Here is an 18716-nt window from a genome sequence, read left to right on the forward strand (position 1 = left end):
AGGTTTTGGACTGTTAATCGGCAAAACAAGCAATTTGATTATGCGAACTTGGGTTAGAGAATTTTGATGGGCATTTTCCATTATTTTCTGACATTTTGGTGGACCAGTTAAATAATAAAGTAATCGATAATGAACTTAACTGTTCGTTGCAGCCGTATTTAAGGCAATGCTACTCCCTCTTGATCACATACTGTGAAACTCCACTTGGGACCACACTTTCTCTCTTCTCCATACGTTCACACACAGTTAAGGGGCGTGCGAGCTCAACACCTGAGAGAAGTCAGCTGTTAAAAAATGCTCATCAGTTTCTTGGCAAGCGGAAGATGTCAGCAGCTTTTAAATAGCGCTCTCCATCACCGTTGCTGGCACTGGAACTGACAACAACTTCAAGATACAATGTGCAACTTTTTCCTCCTTGAGGCAAGAAGTGTACTGTCAGGGCTGCCCTCCTCCTCCTCCTCAGTCGGTCAAGTTTTCGCTCCAACTTTTGTCATTCATCCTGCGGAGCTGCCTGCCTTGAAACAACATGTAGCCCGAGGCGGAGGGAAACCAGCAACTTCAAAGCCCCCACAGGCGCTGAAGAAGTCCACGCTTGTGTTGACCATGTTTTTAACTTTTCTGCCACATATTTAGCTTCGCTGTATTTATTTTGGACGCTGCTATCCTCTGTTCTCGCTGCTCTTGTGACTTACCTAAGTTTCAGCAGGAATTTACTGACTAACTTATTGTTATATAAGTGATAATGCACAATAAGGTGTCCCAATAGGCCTTTCCTCAGAGTCCATTGTCTTCTTATTATTATCAGGGCACTCTAGTGTTATTGAGCTTTATAGCCACTTGCCTCAGACAAAAAGAGAGGCTGTGTTCAAATTGAAATGATTTTTCATCAAATGTGTTTTTAGTCAATTCAACCCATGATTAGGTCAGTTTACCAGTGAGTGGGTTTGGGTTTTGATAACTTTTTTTATTGAATATGAGTCCAATAATAAATCTACTTTTCGAGTCAAATTTCTCATTGAATCCAATTTCTGATTGAATCCAACTGAACTGTAACTGAACATATGATTAACTTTAACTTGAAGATTCAGTTTAGATATGTAACTGGTTGTCTGAAAAGGCAGGAACCTGACCTGCATCTGCAACCTGAAATTGAGATGAGCTGTAGAAGACCTGAAACATCTGAATATATATCAGACAAATAGGGATAATAGGTGTAGCCGCCTGGCAATGTTGCCTGAATGTTTTACATTGCTCTTTGCTGGTAGAAATGAGCTGGGAGATTCGATGAGACATTTGTTAGCGTTGAAGCTTAAAATGAATCTTCGTGTTTTGCCAAGCGGGAACCATACCCAAAATGTCAGCTGCTTCAAGTGAGCGCTAACTGGCAGCGCAGCACATAGCAGATGCCATGCTGCTATGGTTCGTTTTTTCAACATTGGGTCCGTTGAGCAGAACTATGTGTCCAATATCAATGGACATCCTGTCGGCCAATTATGAACTACGTATTTCCTGTAGCTATGGTTTAATGTAATCTCAAATATATTGCATATTACATTAATACGTCGGAATGGTTTCACAATATAGCGCACATCCTGAGTCACAGGAACAGCGAAACAAGCTTTAAACACGACATTTGCATCGGCCAACACAAAGTATCATTAGCATTCATGTAGCACTGTGTTTTTGGCCACTAGATGAATGTACGTCCAATATTCACTCTCATTTTAGCTCCATTTTGGTCTCCGCTGACTGAAATATCTGGGTCCTCAGCAGCCAAATGTTCTACTTTCTTCACCAGCTAGTCGCCAACTTTGTCTGTCTGCTGTGTGTGCTGGGAAGGTAGTGTCTGGTCGGTGTATTAGGGCTTTTTAGTTGAAAGCTGCTTGAAGGTTGATGAGAACGAGTTAATCACAACAGTAAAGTTGCGCTAAAAGTCACTTTGTAGAGCTGAACTGATAAATCGGTCTTCACATTCCACGTTACTCGCCATCTCTTCAAAGCAAAAAGCAAAATTGCTTAAGTGCAAATGCTGATTCTTTCACAGTTTCAAAAGGAAACTGCTCACAAACACAAACACACGGAGATCTTTGAAATTGTCTTCCAAGCTCAGGTTTGACAACCTCTGTAGATGAAAACAGCCGGTGCGAGAAAGTTTTGTTTATATCTCGGGACTATATAGTAAAAACAACTTGATTACATTTGCGTTTCATGGGGAAACTCTCAAATCTTCTCAGATTGCTTGAATAACAGTGAGACGCCCACACAATTTCCCTCCTCTCTCCATTTTCAAAGCATCATCCAGTTTCAGCTGCCGCATATCATGAGGAGGATCTTCACAAGAAAGGTTTTTATATTTCTGCCTTGTTTTGACTTTTTATCTTTCGCGAGCGTGACATGCCTGTATGCACAGGCTCCTCTGGGTGAGACGGGGTGTGTGAGTGTGAGAGATTGTGTGTTTTCCACCCCAGGTCACCAAGGTCCTTCTGGTAGTTCTGATGAGCTCAGCCCAAATCTGTTCTTTTAATCTCCAGAAACTCCTCAAAAGTCTTTCAGTGTCTGGAAACGTTTCCACCCGGAGCTAAGAGAGACAGAGAGAGAGAGAGAGAGAGAGAGAGAGAGAGAGAGTGTCTGAGTAGAAAGAGGGTGAGGTAGACTGTTTTCCAATCCGAAGTTTTCTAATCTAAGCTTTGCTTTCCCGTTGAGCACTTTCCTGTTGATCGCTGATCATCTCGTACTTAAATTTCTCCTCTCGCGCCATCACTGCCCTCCGGCCGTCTGTTCGTCACATCTTCACCTCAAATCGACCTTCCGCTCGATCTTCCCCATCAGTATTCTGCTGCAGTTACTTGGAGGACTCCAGGAGGAGGAAGAGACCACCAGTCGTCTGCTTGCTCAGTGACAACACAAGTCTAACTGCGAGACTCTGAGAAGCTGCTTGACAGCAGGATCTGAACTCTGCTGTCTTGACGCAGTCACAGACAGAGACAAGGCTTTTGTATTGATCACAGGACTAGATTATTTCAAGTATGCTCAGCTGTAGGAAACCACTGCTGCCTGGGTATTTGCTGCTGTCAACTTTAAAGTGCCATGAATGATAAGAAATGAATTCAAGCTGATATGAACTGATTCTTTCTGTATTGCTTCTGGTTTTTGCCGGCAGTCAGCCACTCTGATTGTCACTTTGACACTTCAATGACACACCAGCGACAGGCCTGATTTACCTAACGTTTGTATGTAGAGTCATGCTCTCGGAGAATGATTGCTAATGACTTTTGTGACCTCCTGACCTTTTGTCTAGCACCGCTGTCAAGCAGTGGGGAAATGAGACCAGCCCTCTATCCACCCTCCACCCTAATCAGAAAACACAGTTCAGAATGGAACTCTCAGCCATGAAAGCCACCCACATTACAAATACAGAGTACTATGCCCACTACATTTTTGGCCATGCTCGGTGACGTGGCTTTAGGAATGCCAGTGTCAGTCGGCCGGCTGGTCCATCAGTCTGTTGATCTGTCAACCATTTTGGTCCAGAATGTCCATGTGACACTCATGGTCCCCAGAGAATGAATCCTAATGCTATTTGCCCCAACTATTCATCTTGCCCCACTATCAGAATTCGGATTCGGTTTCAGATCAGCATTAGGATTCATCCTCTGGGGACATTAATGTTGCCCTCCGGATGAATTGAAATACCCTTTTCAACGAGCAACATCATCAGGTAAAATTTGGAATTGGTCCAATGTTTTGGTTTATGACCAAATACTTGCAAAACTGATGACGTTCCCATCAACCTTGTGCTTAGTGGTAACTGACAAATGTTAGCATGCTAACATGCTCAACTAAGACTGTGAACATGGTCAACAAACGTACCTTTGCATGATATCATTTCCATTTTGAGCATGTGGCATTTATTGCAAAGCACCACTATGTCCAAGTGCAGCTTCACGGATCTGTAGTGTTTTAATACAGAAATGGCGCATGACAAACAATGACTGACGAGTTGTTGTGGCGCAATCATATTCCGCGTGCCAAATGACCAAATATGGCATCAGTTGACGAGCTACGTTTCGATGATGTTGAGCTGACTTCATCAAAAGCATTTTGACGCCAGAATAACCATCTCGGACCAACAACTTCCATAATTGTTTTGATGAAAATGTCTTATTTTCAGCACCATTAAGGCTGTGTTTGTCCCCAATTTTTCCCCAGTACAAATTCAGTCATGAAAATGGTGTTACCAACGAGCCAGCAACAAGAACTTTATTCGGTGGAGGCAACCACTGCCACTGTTAGCTTTCCTCAGGACTTCTAGCTGGCGAAAACATGCCGCTCTTCGCCCCGTGTTATTTGTGCTTATTTGGAGTGGAGTGCTTTTGAGGTCTGTGTTTATCCACCCAAAACAGCCAATGTACCACCAGTACAGATGTTTGCTGTTAGTTAGTACAGTAGCTGTTTCCTTTTGCCTCTGTACAAAAAGCTCCAGGAGAAGTGCATCCTCGCTGCAATTTGGGCCATTCAGGATGAATTCACGTCCACTCACGTCTTTGCAGGGATTTTTTCCCAAAATGTGCTTTGTGTTCAATCTGAGCACACGTTTAGAGGTGACATGTGATTGGTTAGGTTTAATATTACTCCAGAATAGCTTTGTTTGTTGTATTAGCAAGGCCATCAAAATTAGAATGGGCCCACCAATCAGGTTTTTCACCCAGTACTTCACCAAGGTGCGATCCCGATAGGATAGAAAGCTTTTTATTTCTCTCTTGTGCTTGGTCTGAAACCAATTTGCAGTGGCAATGAGAAGGCTAATTTGGACTTTTTTGGTGAATAATTTTTTGGAATATAAATAAATATAAAATGAAAGGAACACATTTATCGCAGGGCCCTCTCTGAGGCCTAGAGGGCCCTGACGGTTCTCCACTGATGTCAAGTCAAAATTTCCCATTGAACTAATGAATAGGCTGCTCACCAAGTTAAATAGCAAATAAGCAGTGGATATTGGCAAGTCCTGCTGCAATGTGAGTGTTAAAAGGGCATGTTTTAGTCGCTTTTTGAAGATGGCACTGTGTGTTTACTGAAAAGCAGCCCTATTTCAATGGTTTGTACTGACCATCATGCTGTAAACGTCAAGGTTTATGGAGAGTTGAATAAGTGCAGAGTGCAATGGAAGAACCATATCGAGATGGTGACCAAAAATGTAATGTCTTTGGCCGTAGCTATAAAATGCCAATCATACTCAATAAGACAGGGCATGTCTTATTATCTGATATTCAGTACAGTTGAATATATCCATATTGTACTCGCTTATGTTGGCATTTTTGCGTCTAATCCCCAAACTAACCTTTTTTAAATACACTTTCATACAATTCATAATTGGTTTTCCGCAAACTAATATTTATACATATTCTGCAGACTCTTGTGGGCAGTTTGGCCAAATTCTCATTCAGGTAAAGAGGAAGCACCTTGTGGAGTTCATATTTGTATATATTAGTGAGGAATTCTGCATCCTTGCCAATCAATTAACAATCTCCCTGTTGTCAACATCAATACCACTCTGTGCACTTTTAACACTCTTACTGCTCACTCCTACTGACGTCTCTGTTTGCTTTGTTGTCATCTCATTTATTTGCACACGTGCAAATGAAGATACAAAGAAGTTAACAGTAACTGGATGTTCTGCGATGATCTTCCGTGATGTTTATTATTGCAGTCAGGAGCACTTGTCATGTTGTCATGGAATGAAAACGTCATTGTGTGACAGTTGTATGTGTTGGAGCTGCTCTCTGGAGAGCCCCCCCGGCTCGAATCCTAACAGCATGCCGAAGATTCAGCGGGGAGTGCCGTCCAAGCCTCCAGGGTACACAGAAGGGAAGTCAGCAGACATGTCGCTGAGATGTGGAATATATATATAATGCATGAGGCAAGAGATGCCAGTTGAAGTACGATTAATGAGAAACCTGAATAGATGGAGGCAGGGGAGTACAGGGAATAAGAAAAATCCGCCAACAGCGGTACGGCAGGTCGGAAAACATATATTTGAAAGCATTAATATTGTTTGTTGCATGAATATTAGGTTTAGCAAGATTGACATGTGTCACCAAGACACATTTTCTCTTCTTCTCAGAATCAGAAATACTTTATTGATCCCCGGGGGGGAAGTTGTACTCTCCTCCTCATATTGTTGTTTAGTTCCTTCATGTACGCCAGGTAAGTGTCAGAGGCATGTAGCCACAGCAGCTCCACGGGTGTGCTATTTGACAGAGGGAGGACGTCTCCAGAGGGAAGCTACACTGGATGTGAGCGTCCAGATCTGAAAGGGAGACCCACAATCAGATGGGAAAATGGAAAAGGGAAAAGCTGGGATGGAATCTCTGAGTGAGGGGAAGCCTGCAGACTAGATGCTGCTCTCTGTGAGAGTCAAAGCTCTGTCTTTTCTGATTGACAACTTGTTGAACTCAAACGTGCTGTTGAATTAACACAGTTCAACGCTGTATCATAGAGATACAAGAGATCATAAGAGATACAATAAGGGACACAAAAGTATTAGTATTAGTATTTACTGAAGCACAAGGAAGAAACAAACTGCTCCTCCAGTGGTCACAGGATTGGCGGATCAATCCCGGCTCCAAGTAACTGCACTGAACCCCAAACCTGCCCTCAGTGTGCAGGTCAGAGCCTTGCATAGCAAGTGCTGTATGGATGTGTGGGTGACTGTGATGCAGCTAAAGAGACATATCCCCTCAGGAGGTGATGGAGACCAAAAACCGAGCCAAAAGGAGAGTGACTCAAATTCATCCAATTGCCAGTGAAACAACTATAAATGAATGCTCTGTGTCTGCTGCATGTATGAATGAGCAATTGCTTTCTTACACATTCACCATAAGCAACTTCAAAAGGTGATAGCATGCGGATTACCTAAGTGGATGTAATGTGAGTAAGGAACTCAACAGTAATTGCAGAATTTCGGAGTAAGTTTCCACTTGTACACTACTGGAAAAGACATATTAAGTACTCGATGACCTCTTTAGGGCCGGAGGGAAAAGCAGCAACGCCGTTAGAACTCGTCTCCTCCTACACAAGTCTCTATGACTGTCTGCCTCCTCGGAGGCGCGGTGGCCTGTAACATACACAAATTTAAAATAGAGACGAGTAAACTCGCAAACTGATGCACCGATTGAACAGATACGCCTGGTGAAGAGATGCCTGAAAGAAAGACAGGCGGTAGCTGTAACTGTCGGTATGAAAAGATGCAAAAACTTTCCAAACGATCAGATTTATTGATGAATTTCTTTGATAAATAAACCTATGACCACCGGCCTTATTGAAACCATTACAGAATTTACTTAAAAACTATCAAGGGGCGGCTCAATAATAGTCTGTATATTTCACTTTTGTTTTTCAATTTCATGCCCAAGCAGTCAACCCATGTTGCAGGGTATATTGCACCATTCAGTCTGTGTAAGATTTATAGGAGCAATATAAGCGATAACTCCTACTTAATGTCGCCGGTCTCTCCTCTGTCTCCACACTCGCTTTCACGTTCCCGCTTTTTGGTGTGTCCACTCTGAAGACCTGAAGACTGCTTTTAGAAAAAACAGTAGTTCTATAACTGTTAAGTATTTCAATTTATGGAATACAATTATGTTTTACTGTGGCATTTTCCCAAGCAATTTTAGGCGTTCTGACTGTGAGGCTTGATTGTCCCTCCTCATCAATCTGGGCTTTGCAACAGTCCCAGTTGTGTTGTCTGCTGTCCGCAAACTTTACTTCTACTAAAGAAAACAATTCCGAATGAATGTAATTTGGACACAGGCCATTAATTATGGCCTATATTAATGAGATATATGGCTGCGTTGATTCTCCTTCTATTTCTAAGTCTGTCTTCAGTCTTTCTGGCCACCAGTGGAAAGATGAAAATGATGTGGGAAATGTGGAAATGATCTAGTTTTAGTGATATGTCTTCATTTAGACTCGCTTCTCAAACTCGGGGAGGGTCCCAGAACCTTCATAACCCTCTTAAAGTGGCTCTCCGTCGCACCGACATCTGCGTATATACGCGGCTTTTTTTTGTCACGAGGATGCTTTTATACAAGCTTTTCTGCTTTGCATGTACTCCTGCCTGTCAGTCACCTGCCTGCGCTGCCAGTGCGAGTCCGATTCAGGCCTGGAGTCTGTGTTCACTTATGTTCTGTCATGACCACAACAGCTCCTCTTCCTGGTGTCCACTGGGGAAAAAAAACAAAGGGGAATACAGGATTATATACATATTAATATACACATACATACACATGAATAGTAGTATATGTATTTAACTGGTAGTTAATTAAAATAAAAGTAAGCCTGTGATGTAGTCAGCAGTACAACTACACTTCCCCATTATATTCTTGTCATAATAAACTATTTAAAGTCTGTATCAGTGAATGGACGCCTTGGACGGAACAGGTAGTTCTGCGTTGTGGTTGTCACTGTCTTGCACATATTACCCAGTTAAGAGTCTGCACAGTCTTCTGAAGATCCTTTTCTTTCTTTTTTTTTTTTTGTTTTGTTTTGCTGCAGTTGATCATATATCGCAGGGCAGTTAGTCCACATGTGTCAAAACCAACAATTGCACAACCAGCTTCAATGCCATGAGGTTATGTCAGAACGTAAATATGAAAAGGAATATCTTTGGCATGGTGTGTCGGTGTAATAAGAAACAACGAGGAGCTTTAAAAGTTAGGAGTGTTTTTTTTTTTTCTCTCGTAGGTGGTTTGATAGCAAAGTTCAAACAGGTCAAACACCGTAGTTCTATAAATTTGAGTAGTTCAATGAATTCTTTTTATTATTGGGCTAATGTAGAAATGATGCATTCATGGGCTTAGGTCCAATTTTGGATGCCAAGATAAAAAAAAATGTAAGAACCTTTTTTAGAAAAAGAACAACACCAAGATTTCCACCAGACAAACTGTTAGAAGTTGCTCGCTTTCGATGTTGTTTTTGGATTGTTGACAATTTATGTGAAGTGATATGTTCATCCAACTGTTTATGACAGAACGGCAGTGAAAGGAAGTATTTGATCTGAGATAAATGTAGGCGCAAACTATTTGTAAGGGAACGTAAACGCACCGGGAGAGAATGCAACTCTCTTGCGATGGAATGTAAAACTATTGCAAACGTATTGTAAAAGGGTTGCAAGGCCACCAGATCTTATTGTTTCTTCTGAGGTTTTTTTCTTGTCACCTTCCGTAGGGGTGGCATCACACAAGCTTTTACAGCTCCATCTGCGCAGCACGAGAAAGGCATTTCATTTTTACTGAGGTGGAAAGTAACTGGTATTGGTAGAACAACCTATTTTCACTGGGGCAGTTTCATTTTCCGCCAACGTTAGCTCATAAGTTAGAATTCGCCTCTGTCCGCAGCCTGTTTAAAGATCTATAGTCCCCCTTCCAGCTGTAATTCCAGCTCCCTCCCTCTTCTTCACGTCCGTGGGCAAGATTGCTCGGGTTACGTTTCATACTGCAGCAGTGTGATTGTGTCATGAGGTCCGGAGAGCACAGCGCTGTTTCCGTGAAAAGATGTGCACTCCGTGTCCACTATGAAACATCAGGGAACCCATTACCTTCCCCTCTCGCTGAGGATTACATGGATCAGATATTGAAAAGAAAAAAACACTACAGTATTATCCATCTAATGCACCGTTTCGCACACCTCTTACTATCCAACTTTCTCTCCCTATTCTCCCATAATCCCCCCCCCCCCCCCGCCGTCTCTGTCTCTCCAGGGCCAGCATTGTCCAGAAGAGAATCATTTATTTCCAGGATGAAGGCTCTCTCACCATTCGACTGTGTGAGAAAGGTAATGACAGCTGCCCATCACCTCCTCCTCTCCCTCGTTGGCTGCTCTTCTTTTCATCCTTGACCGCTCATCATGGTGCCATTATCCCTTGCTCTATCTGTCGTTTTTTTTCCCCCTCTTTTGGAGGCAGAACAGCTCCCAGCCTTTCATACTGTGTTTAAAAAAATATATGACACCCACATCAGAGGCAGCGGGGGGGGGGGGGGGGGGGGGGGGGAGGGAGGGAGGGACTGTGAGGACAACGAATCGCGGATCTCCTGGGAGTCCGTGTGGAATTTGAATATTCCTTTGTATCTTCCACGCCGTTCGTGTTTACCTGTGGTTTCCCCCGCAGAGAAAAAAATGCCAGGCCAGATTTGGAAAGCTGTCCGCTCCCCATATAAACACTAAACTCTCATGAGACAGTGTACAATAAAAACCGGAGCCCAGACAAATGGCTTTTCAAACCTAATCTCAGGTGAATTTTACTTTCGTAAAAATCGTTTTCTCCTCACCAAAATTCTCATTTTCCAGGCTATTGCAAGTCAATCAAGCCCCCCCCCCCCCCTGTTTTCAGTGTGCTTACTCATCTTGCTATAACTAAGATGTCAAGTGAGAATTTCTTTCGAATAATTTTTATGACTCATAAATATTCAAGTACTCCCCTTGACCTATCTTTGCAAAACATTGGTCGAGGCCAATATTTGAATATTTATGAGTCTGCGTCAAGTCTAATGCATCATTTAAATACCATTTTATTCCAGCGATGTCATTTTGTGACATTCTGACTGGTTCCAAATTGTAGTCATTCATCTGATAATCTATGCAGGTGTGCATTTGTGTCAAAGCCCTGAATTGTGTTTTCTCTCATTTATTGGGCTTGCGCATCTTGTCTACCCGAACATCTTCACATATGAGTGTGTGTTTGTGTGTTTTCTCTTGTTCACGTCCCGTTTCCCTGCAGAGCGAGTGTTCGGTGACGCCACCGAAGCTCCCGCCATGGAGTGCTGCGCCTGCGGAACAGCCAAGTACAGACTCACCTTCTACGGCAACTGGTCAGAGAAAATACACCCCAAAGACTACCCAAGTGAGTTCAGGCCACGGGGCGCGCACTAATGCACGCACACTGTGCACATTCGCCAAGCCGAGAACGCACTGTAGATATGCATGAAAAGTCATACTACTGAAAAAACAAATTCTGACAGGGAAATGGCCACTCAAACGGTGACAAGCGTGGATCAGATCAACGTAGCAGAATTTTGGGAAACGCGCTTATTCGCTTTCTTGTCAGCGCGAAGCTACAGCTAGCAGCCGGTTAGCTTAGCTCGGCCTAACAACTGGAAACGGGGGAAAATGCTAGCCTGGTTCTGTCCGAAGCTAACTAATAAACACGTTGTATCTCCTTTCTTTAGTATGCACAAAAAAAACAAAACGGGGACTATTTATTGGCCTATTTATCTGGTCTCGCTGAAACGACACTTAAGTTACTGCACCCAGCCAAGAAATAGCCCAATGCAGTTTATCATCCTTAACTGAGAACACTGATAACGGACGGTCAGGCAGCCGTCTAGCTACTCATTCAGTCTCGACTGACTTATCAGAGTTAAAACCGCTCACACCTAAATGCCTTCGTCTCTCCTGCTCCTGTCCACCAGGACGGGCCAACCACTGGTCGGCTCTTATTGGTGCGTCTCACTCCAGAGGCTACGTGCTGTGGGAGTACGGAGGCTACGCCAGCGAGGGCGTCCGCCAGGTCGCCGAGTTTGGCTCCCCCATCAAGATGGAGGAAGAGATCCGACAGAAGGTAGGAGCCACAGCGGGCTCTCTGACACTCAATCTTTGATGCAACAGCACTATTTCCTGTTTCATGTCTGGCCCTCATGTTGGACTAAACCCAAGTGCTAGTGGCAAAAAAATGGGATGCATCAAAAGAAAAAACGAGGAAATCCAAGAACTGCAATCCTGCTCAGGCTACAACTTTCTTCAGTGCATACAGAGGGTAGATACAGTATCATCATTATATGTACTCATGCCCCCCTGCCATATATCAGGGGCTATTACAACATACTGAGAGGTTAATGACAGGCTGAGGCAATAAGAATATGAAATGACTCTCACACACACACACGCACAAACTTTGCTCTGTCAAAATGGCAGCTGATGAATGTGCAATACAGTGAAATTCTCATTTCCACACCGGGCAAAGCGTTTACGTGGCTACACGGGGCGTCTTCCCGCTCTCGCCCGCTCATTATCCTCCTCATTAAACCAGATGCACGTTGACAGAGCGTGCTGCTGGATCCTGCTTATAATCAGATTCCGTTGGAAAACATCAGCAGGCCTGAGTTTTGAGTGAACTGTGCCTTTAGGGGATCAGATATTTTTGGAAGTCATCCACTGGATAGCACCCCGAGAGGACAGGCTGTTGCCTCAGCTCCTCGAGAGTGTGTGTGCGTGTAGAGAAATTGAAACATAGCTCAGACAGGGAAGAGTGCATGACAGGACACAGCTGAGGGATGTGCTTGAGGGTGTGTGTCTGCGTGTGTGTGTGTGTGTGTGTGTGTGTGTTAGGTGAGTCAAATGGGTTCAGGAAGAATGAGCTTGGTTGGTTGACAAAATGTAAACAAATAGAGGCTAAAAAAGAAAATTGGGTTCACGTTGTAGCCCACAGCTGACTAAGAGACTCCATGGCGACATCACACTTCCTGCTTATATTTTGCTGGCCTGGCCTTCGGGAGCTCTGGGGTTTAGCGTCTTGCTCAAAGACACTTAGATATGTGGACAGGATCGGATGTGGGGATCGACCCACCAACCCTGTGGTTACTGAGCGACCATCTGTACCGACTCAAAATATGGAAATTAGTGTTTATATCTCTGGTTGTATTAGGCCACAGTGTTGCATAACAGTGAGTGGGACTGCTTAACGGCAATATAGGATCCTTAGGATTTTTGCATCAGTGCTTATTTGTCAGGGGTTTAACTTTCCCAAACACAGACATTCTGGTTGTTTGGTCTATAATCAGTTTCTCAAAGGATTTCCGGAAAATTTACTATATTACTATACACAGTATATTAGCATCACCGTATAAACTTATATAAACTGGAATATGGACCAGCCCTATTCTATATGTTGCATGTATGTCCCTCCTCTATGCTGGTTCAACCGAGGCCCACAGCATGTGGCCGTCTCCGTGCGTCCACTTTCAGCCTCTCTCTCTCTGGACACTGAAAGGTGTGTCCTGGCCATTTGCGGGGGAACAATAGTGTGTTGTTAGTGTGCTGTCAGTGTGGTGTGTGCCTGTCAGTTTAGGTTTGGGCTGTTGTGTGGAGACATTAGAGGCTGACGGACAGCCCTAACTCCTCTCTTGGCTGGCTCTGTCTATCTCTGGGGCTAATAACTACCCTGGCACAATGGAAACTTCAGCCTGTTTCATAGCGGAATGAGATGGCTTGATTGTGTACTGTAGACTGGAATGTTGGCTGTTGAGCTGTCGAATGAAACAGCTCGATTGTACACTGTACACAGGAATGTCAGCCATTGAGTTGTTGGACTTTGTAACAGGGAGTTTTAAAACCTATTTTTAAACGTGACTCAATACGGTTTTGTGTCCTATTCACATGACAAAATATACATCAGAGGATGTGTTTAGTGTCCCTGCTTTTTTTTTTACTAGTCTAAAAAATATAAAAAAGTAAAATAATGGGTCATGTATACTAAAATTTAAAAGATTTGCCACTATAAAACATTAGACATATTAATACTGCTGCTGCTTCTCCAGGGAGTCAAGAATATAGTCAAGAATCGGTCCGGATCCTCTCTGATAAGCTGCAAGGATGGCTTATCACAGGTTTTTGATTAACTGATTAATCGATACAATGTGGGATACAACAACGTTTTTATGTTGAGACATTTTAATGTCTAAAAGTAGTTTTCCCAGTTCCCAGCGCCCCATTTCAATTTCTAGTTTTGTCTGACCAACAGTGCAAAGCTAAATTTGAAATGACATAAAACAGCAAATCATCTGCAAAACATGACATTTAAGAAGCTGGATTGGGTGAAACCAATATCCTTCGATCATCAAAATGACTAATATTTCTTGCGCTGTGCCGATGTGCTGTAATCACTGTACTGGCAGAAAAATTGTGAAAATCAATGTCCTCTCCAGCTGATAGCAGCGTAGCTTTTTAGTGTAGAGTAACAATTGTTGTTTTAACATCGTTAAAAGGAATAGTTCTACATCAGGGGTGCACACACTTTTTCAGCATGCGAGCTACTTATAAAATGACCAAGTCAAAATGATCTACCTACTATAAAAATGCAAAACATATATTTATTTATAAATATATTGAGTATTCTTTATATGTACAATATATGCTGGTGTACCTTGCATAACTGCATGAACCCATATTGTACAATATAACTCTGTACATTTTTTGTCATTACCTTACTGTGATGACTTGCACTTGCTACTTTCATATCAGTGCGTTAAATATGAATCTACAGCCAGCAGCCACTTAGCGTAGCTTCTCATAAGGACTGGAAACAGGGAGACAGCTAGCCTCGCTAACAAAATCTCCTTACCAGCACCTCTAAAGCTCACTAAGTAACACATATCTTTTTGTCTGTTTAATTTGTAAAGAATACAAAGTGCAAAGTACCTGATTCTCAGGTGATTATTCACATAAATGTAAATAAATGATTCATGTATTCATTGGCATACTAGAATGACTGATAACACTTTATTTTTTGGTCATTCCTGTGCTTGTGTGTGTCCTCATGCGCACTCTTTACCTTGCACATACAACAGTTTTCTTTGGTTGTTGAAAGAGATGTTGAAATATTTTCAAGCAAGCAAGCAACACACACACACACACACACACACACACACACACTTCTTTTCAATTCTCCGGGGCGTATAAGTTCAGACTGGGAGAACATCGAAGTGGCTGCTGTAAAGGTGGGAAGCCGACATGGGTCAGTAATCCCTGTCTTAGTCGAGAATCCCAACCATCCAGAGGAGCAATCAGCTGTGGTGATGTGTGGACAAAGCCTTAAGACCAACCTCTCCATCCCAGCGCCGACCTGCGCTCCCCTAACTAACACAGGCCTAAGCCCGGCACAAGACGGGCAGACAGAGACGCAGACAGACAGGCAGGGAAGACGAGACCCGAGAGCTCTCACTTGTGATGATGTGAGTACAAGCCAGAACATCTCTGTCAGAGAGGTGCCTCTTCAAACTTGTCAGCGCTGCAGCACACTGCAGCAGGACGTCATGTTGTTATGGAAGTCACGAGGCAGAATTTAATAACCAATCACAAACTCCACACAGGGTTTTTTTTCCTGCAGGCAAATATTTAGACGTTGAATAGATGTTGACACAACAGCCCGCTCCGTCTTACTAGTGTAAACCTAGCAAGAACCGCAGTCAAAGTTCAGGTGTTTGTTGAATTGCTGCTGCATGCATTGCTTTGCAAAAATCATGACCTAAATCTATCGTCTCCTGCTTGTTTGTCTAAGTTGAGCTTCACTTCAACGTCCATCAAATTCTCCCCGGGAAGCGTGCGAGCACAAAGCCCCACTGGACAGGGCCCGACATGCATGAGGCTGTGGAAAATATGCGTGATAAAGCTCATTCTGAAAGGCTTCAGGCACATATCGGTTCATATCAGCTCACACAGCACATCGCTGCGCACCAGCTGACAGCTCGGACTCCTTTCTGAAAACGGATCTCTCTAAATACTGGCACCATTGGCTTAGCAGCATTCAGCAACAGGTTCAAACGTGCCAAGATCCTAAAGTGCTTTTGTCGGTTCACTGAAGCTGTCAGAATAAGGCGCACATCCTTCACAGACAAATGGAGCTGCATGCTGAGAGCTACACTCGTATGAACTCGGTTTCAACTGACCTGTACACCAATAGGTGATATTTGATCATTAGCATGATTGATGGCCCCAAATTGAGAGTTTTATCGACAAAAAATATGTATTTAACACAAATAAATATCGCAAATACTAAGCTTCAGAGGTGCTGGTGTACCTTTTGGAGAGACCCCCCCCCTTTTGGAGAGACCCCCCCCCCCCCCCACTTTCAAACTTCAACCCCAACCGACGCTGACATCACTTGAGGCAGATTTCGTGCAGCTCCCTCTGGATCAACAAAAGGCTTTATACAAGCTTTTTCACATATGCAGTACTAGTATAGTACATAGTACTCCCCAAGACCCGCAGAGTCCCGAACAGGGACGGACGGACTGGGAATGAAAAATGGCCCTGGACCGTTTGACTCACACCACCACCCACACGACCCCACGGCACATTTTGTGCAAACAAGATTACTGAACAATATTCAGAACGATAACTTTAGTGAAATAGATGGTGGCAAGAATCTCCAGAAGCATCCGACCAGTGAAAGAAGTAATACTTCTGTAGCAGCTCAGCCACCTATAACCAGGCCACTATCCTGGCTCTGGCTCAGTCTACATCTGTCTGCTATCCTCAACATGGATGAGTAATTAGTATATTGCAACATGAAAGAAAATGTTAGTATAGTTTTAATATATGAATTATATAATGTTAGTTTGTTCATATATAATAGTAGGTTTTGTTCCTTCATTAAGCTAATGGTCTACACTGATTGACTGGTAACGGCGCCAAATGGATAATTTGATATTTTAAAACATTTGGCTGCATCCGCCTCGGCTTCAACCTCTTCTTTCTCAGCTTCTCTGCACCACCTCGTGGTCGTGATACTGCTTAATTAAAGCAGCGCGAGCAAAACATGTAGCATAAGCCGAAATACAAAGGGGTACAAAACGAAATAGAGGGATGACACCCAATTTTGGCCATCATAAATAATCAATATTCACGCTAAATGACAGAATTGAACTCACATTAAGTTCACCTCAGGGCACCACTCCTGAAAAAGGGAAGAAGATAACTAATTCATTCATTCACTCTCAGTCTAAAGGTTGCAACTGAGCTCTTGACTGTACAGTGACCGTAATCCTCCATGCACACAATCCACATAAATTAAGGATTTATTAAACTACCAACTACAGACACAACTATAACTGCTAAACATCCAAATGAATTAATAAGTGCAACCATGAATAAATGCAATGAGTGAATGATTATCTTGGCACACCAACAGCTTCCTCAGTTCTAAATTATGGTGTGGGAGAACACAGATGTTGAGCAGGCTTCTTTCAGAAAGTCCTTGCTTTCAAAGTTGTAGGGACACCGGCCCTCGGCACGTTGCGTGTGGCTCGGGAAAGAATGCAGGACTGAGGCACTTCCGCATTGGCTCCACTTTTCAGACCCGGAGGTTGGTGCTTGGTTCCCGGGCGGGCAGCTATCTCCTGGGCCCACCCGCATCGGCAAATGGTCAGGCACGACCATTCCCAGCATTGTGTCTTTGCTCTCTCCGTCGTCTCCCCCTGAGAGGAATGAGAAGGGGAGGTGTGACAGGCAACCCCCCCCCCCCCCCATGCACAGACACACATGCACTCTGAGGGGATGTGATTTGGCATCTCACGTCCCCTCAGAGTAAGGTGGGGATGGGTTACCAGCAAAATTAGTCAGTTCCTTTGTTCCCTGTATGAGTTCTTGATGAAGTCCAGGGCTCACCCTGAGCCTGGGTTACTGGCCCTTTAAAGGGTCAGCGTTGCCATGCACAACCTGTTGTAAATTGGGCAATTGTCATTTAACTTCCCGTTAATGTCAGCCCTGACGCCTGGCAGGCCATGTTTAGGGACCTGGAGGTCATGTGAACAAGAGGTTTGGGAGAGTTCATCAGTTCTCTGTGAGCGATTTAGAATGGTTCATCGTCATCCTCCTCAACACGCTACAACCTTTACGTTTGTCTTTCCTCTTTTTGTTTGTCCATCTCGCTCCACTCCACAGTTTATCCCAGGAAGGGGAGGGGGCCCCAGGTGACGTTAGAATGGACTGGACCAAAAGTAATTGGCTGAGAGAGAGAGAGAGAGAGAGAGAGAGAGAGAGAGAGAGAGAGGCCGACAGATGTAATACCCAACCGCAGTGGGCCGGATGCTATCCAGCACTTGGTTGTAATCATTTAAGCCGGGGCCGGCGTTATTTAAAAATATGTAGGCTGCGTTGCATCGCCCCTCCATTGTCAAGCGGCCCACGGGGGAAAACTCCCAGTGCTCCAGATAGCCAGTCCGACTACGCATGTAGACAGACATGGATGTGTAAAATCGGTGTTTCCGCTGGCCTGGAACTCTCTAAACACAACAATTCTTAGTACAAGAAAACGGGTGAATGGGACTGCTTCCCCTTAAATGCCTTGTAAGCGCCACCGACGAACGAATCTGTGTGTACGGGTTCTTCGTGAGGCCCAGTGAGCGTGTTTGATCCATGCTTCCACAAATAACTCCTCTAACTGATCTGTTTATAGAAAGCCTCGTGATGTATTGTTTTCACACGGCACGTGCTGCCTTGTGACATTTCTCATTTTTAAAAATACTCACCGCACACACACACACACACACACACACACTCACACACACACACTCACACACACACACTTCTAGCCTTTATTAAGCCAAGGAAAGTTGCCTGAGCTGAAGGGAGCTACCGGTGTCAGTAGGTTAAGAACAGAAGACAGATTTGTGTCCCTTTGTCCAGAGGAACTAAAAGTGTCTTTTTTTAATGTCACCAGTCCCTTACTCAAGAGACAAAATTACACTGCACATCTAATTTTTGATTGCTTGGAAATGTCACATGCAGCCGAGAGTGTAAAACAATCACTAGAGTGGAGGTTGTAAAATTTGAAGAGCTGCCGGCCAGGGAGTAAATCCTCGACCCTTTTAATGCCACCGCGCAGTGACACAGGACAAAAAAAAAAAAAGAATCAGTAGCTACCTAATTATTACTCCCTGTGAAAT

The 18716-nt window shown here is 43.7% G+C and overlaps 1 protein-coding gene across 1 annotated transcript in view; it reads left to right on the top strand.

The window, feature by feature from the left end:
* Positions 1 to 18716, top strand: part of spon1b (spondin 1b) — an 81271-nt gene that overhangs the window by 17774 nt on the left and 44781 nt on the right. Inside the window, exons 4-6 of the mRNA XM_070907165.1 lie at positions 9758 to 9831; positions 10775 to 10897; positions 11466 to 11614. Of these exons, the coding sequence (XP_070763266.1) occupies positions 9758 to 9831; positions 10775 to 10897; positions 11466 to 11614 (346 nt within the window). The remainder of the gene's footprint in view (positions 1 to 9757; positions 9832 to 10774; positions 10898 to 11465; positions 11615 to 18716) is intronic.

Source organism: Enoplosus armatus, chromosome 6, assembly GCF_043641665.1.
Source record: "Enoplosus armatus isolate fEnoArm2 chromosome 6, fEnoArm2.hap1, whole genome shotgun sequence".
Taxonomy (NCBI): Eukaryota; Metazoa; Chordata; class Actinopteri; order Centrarchiformes; family Enoplosidae; genus Enoplosus; species Enoplosus armatus.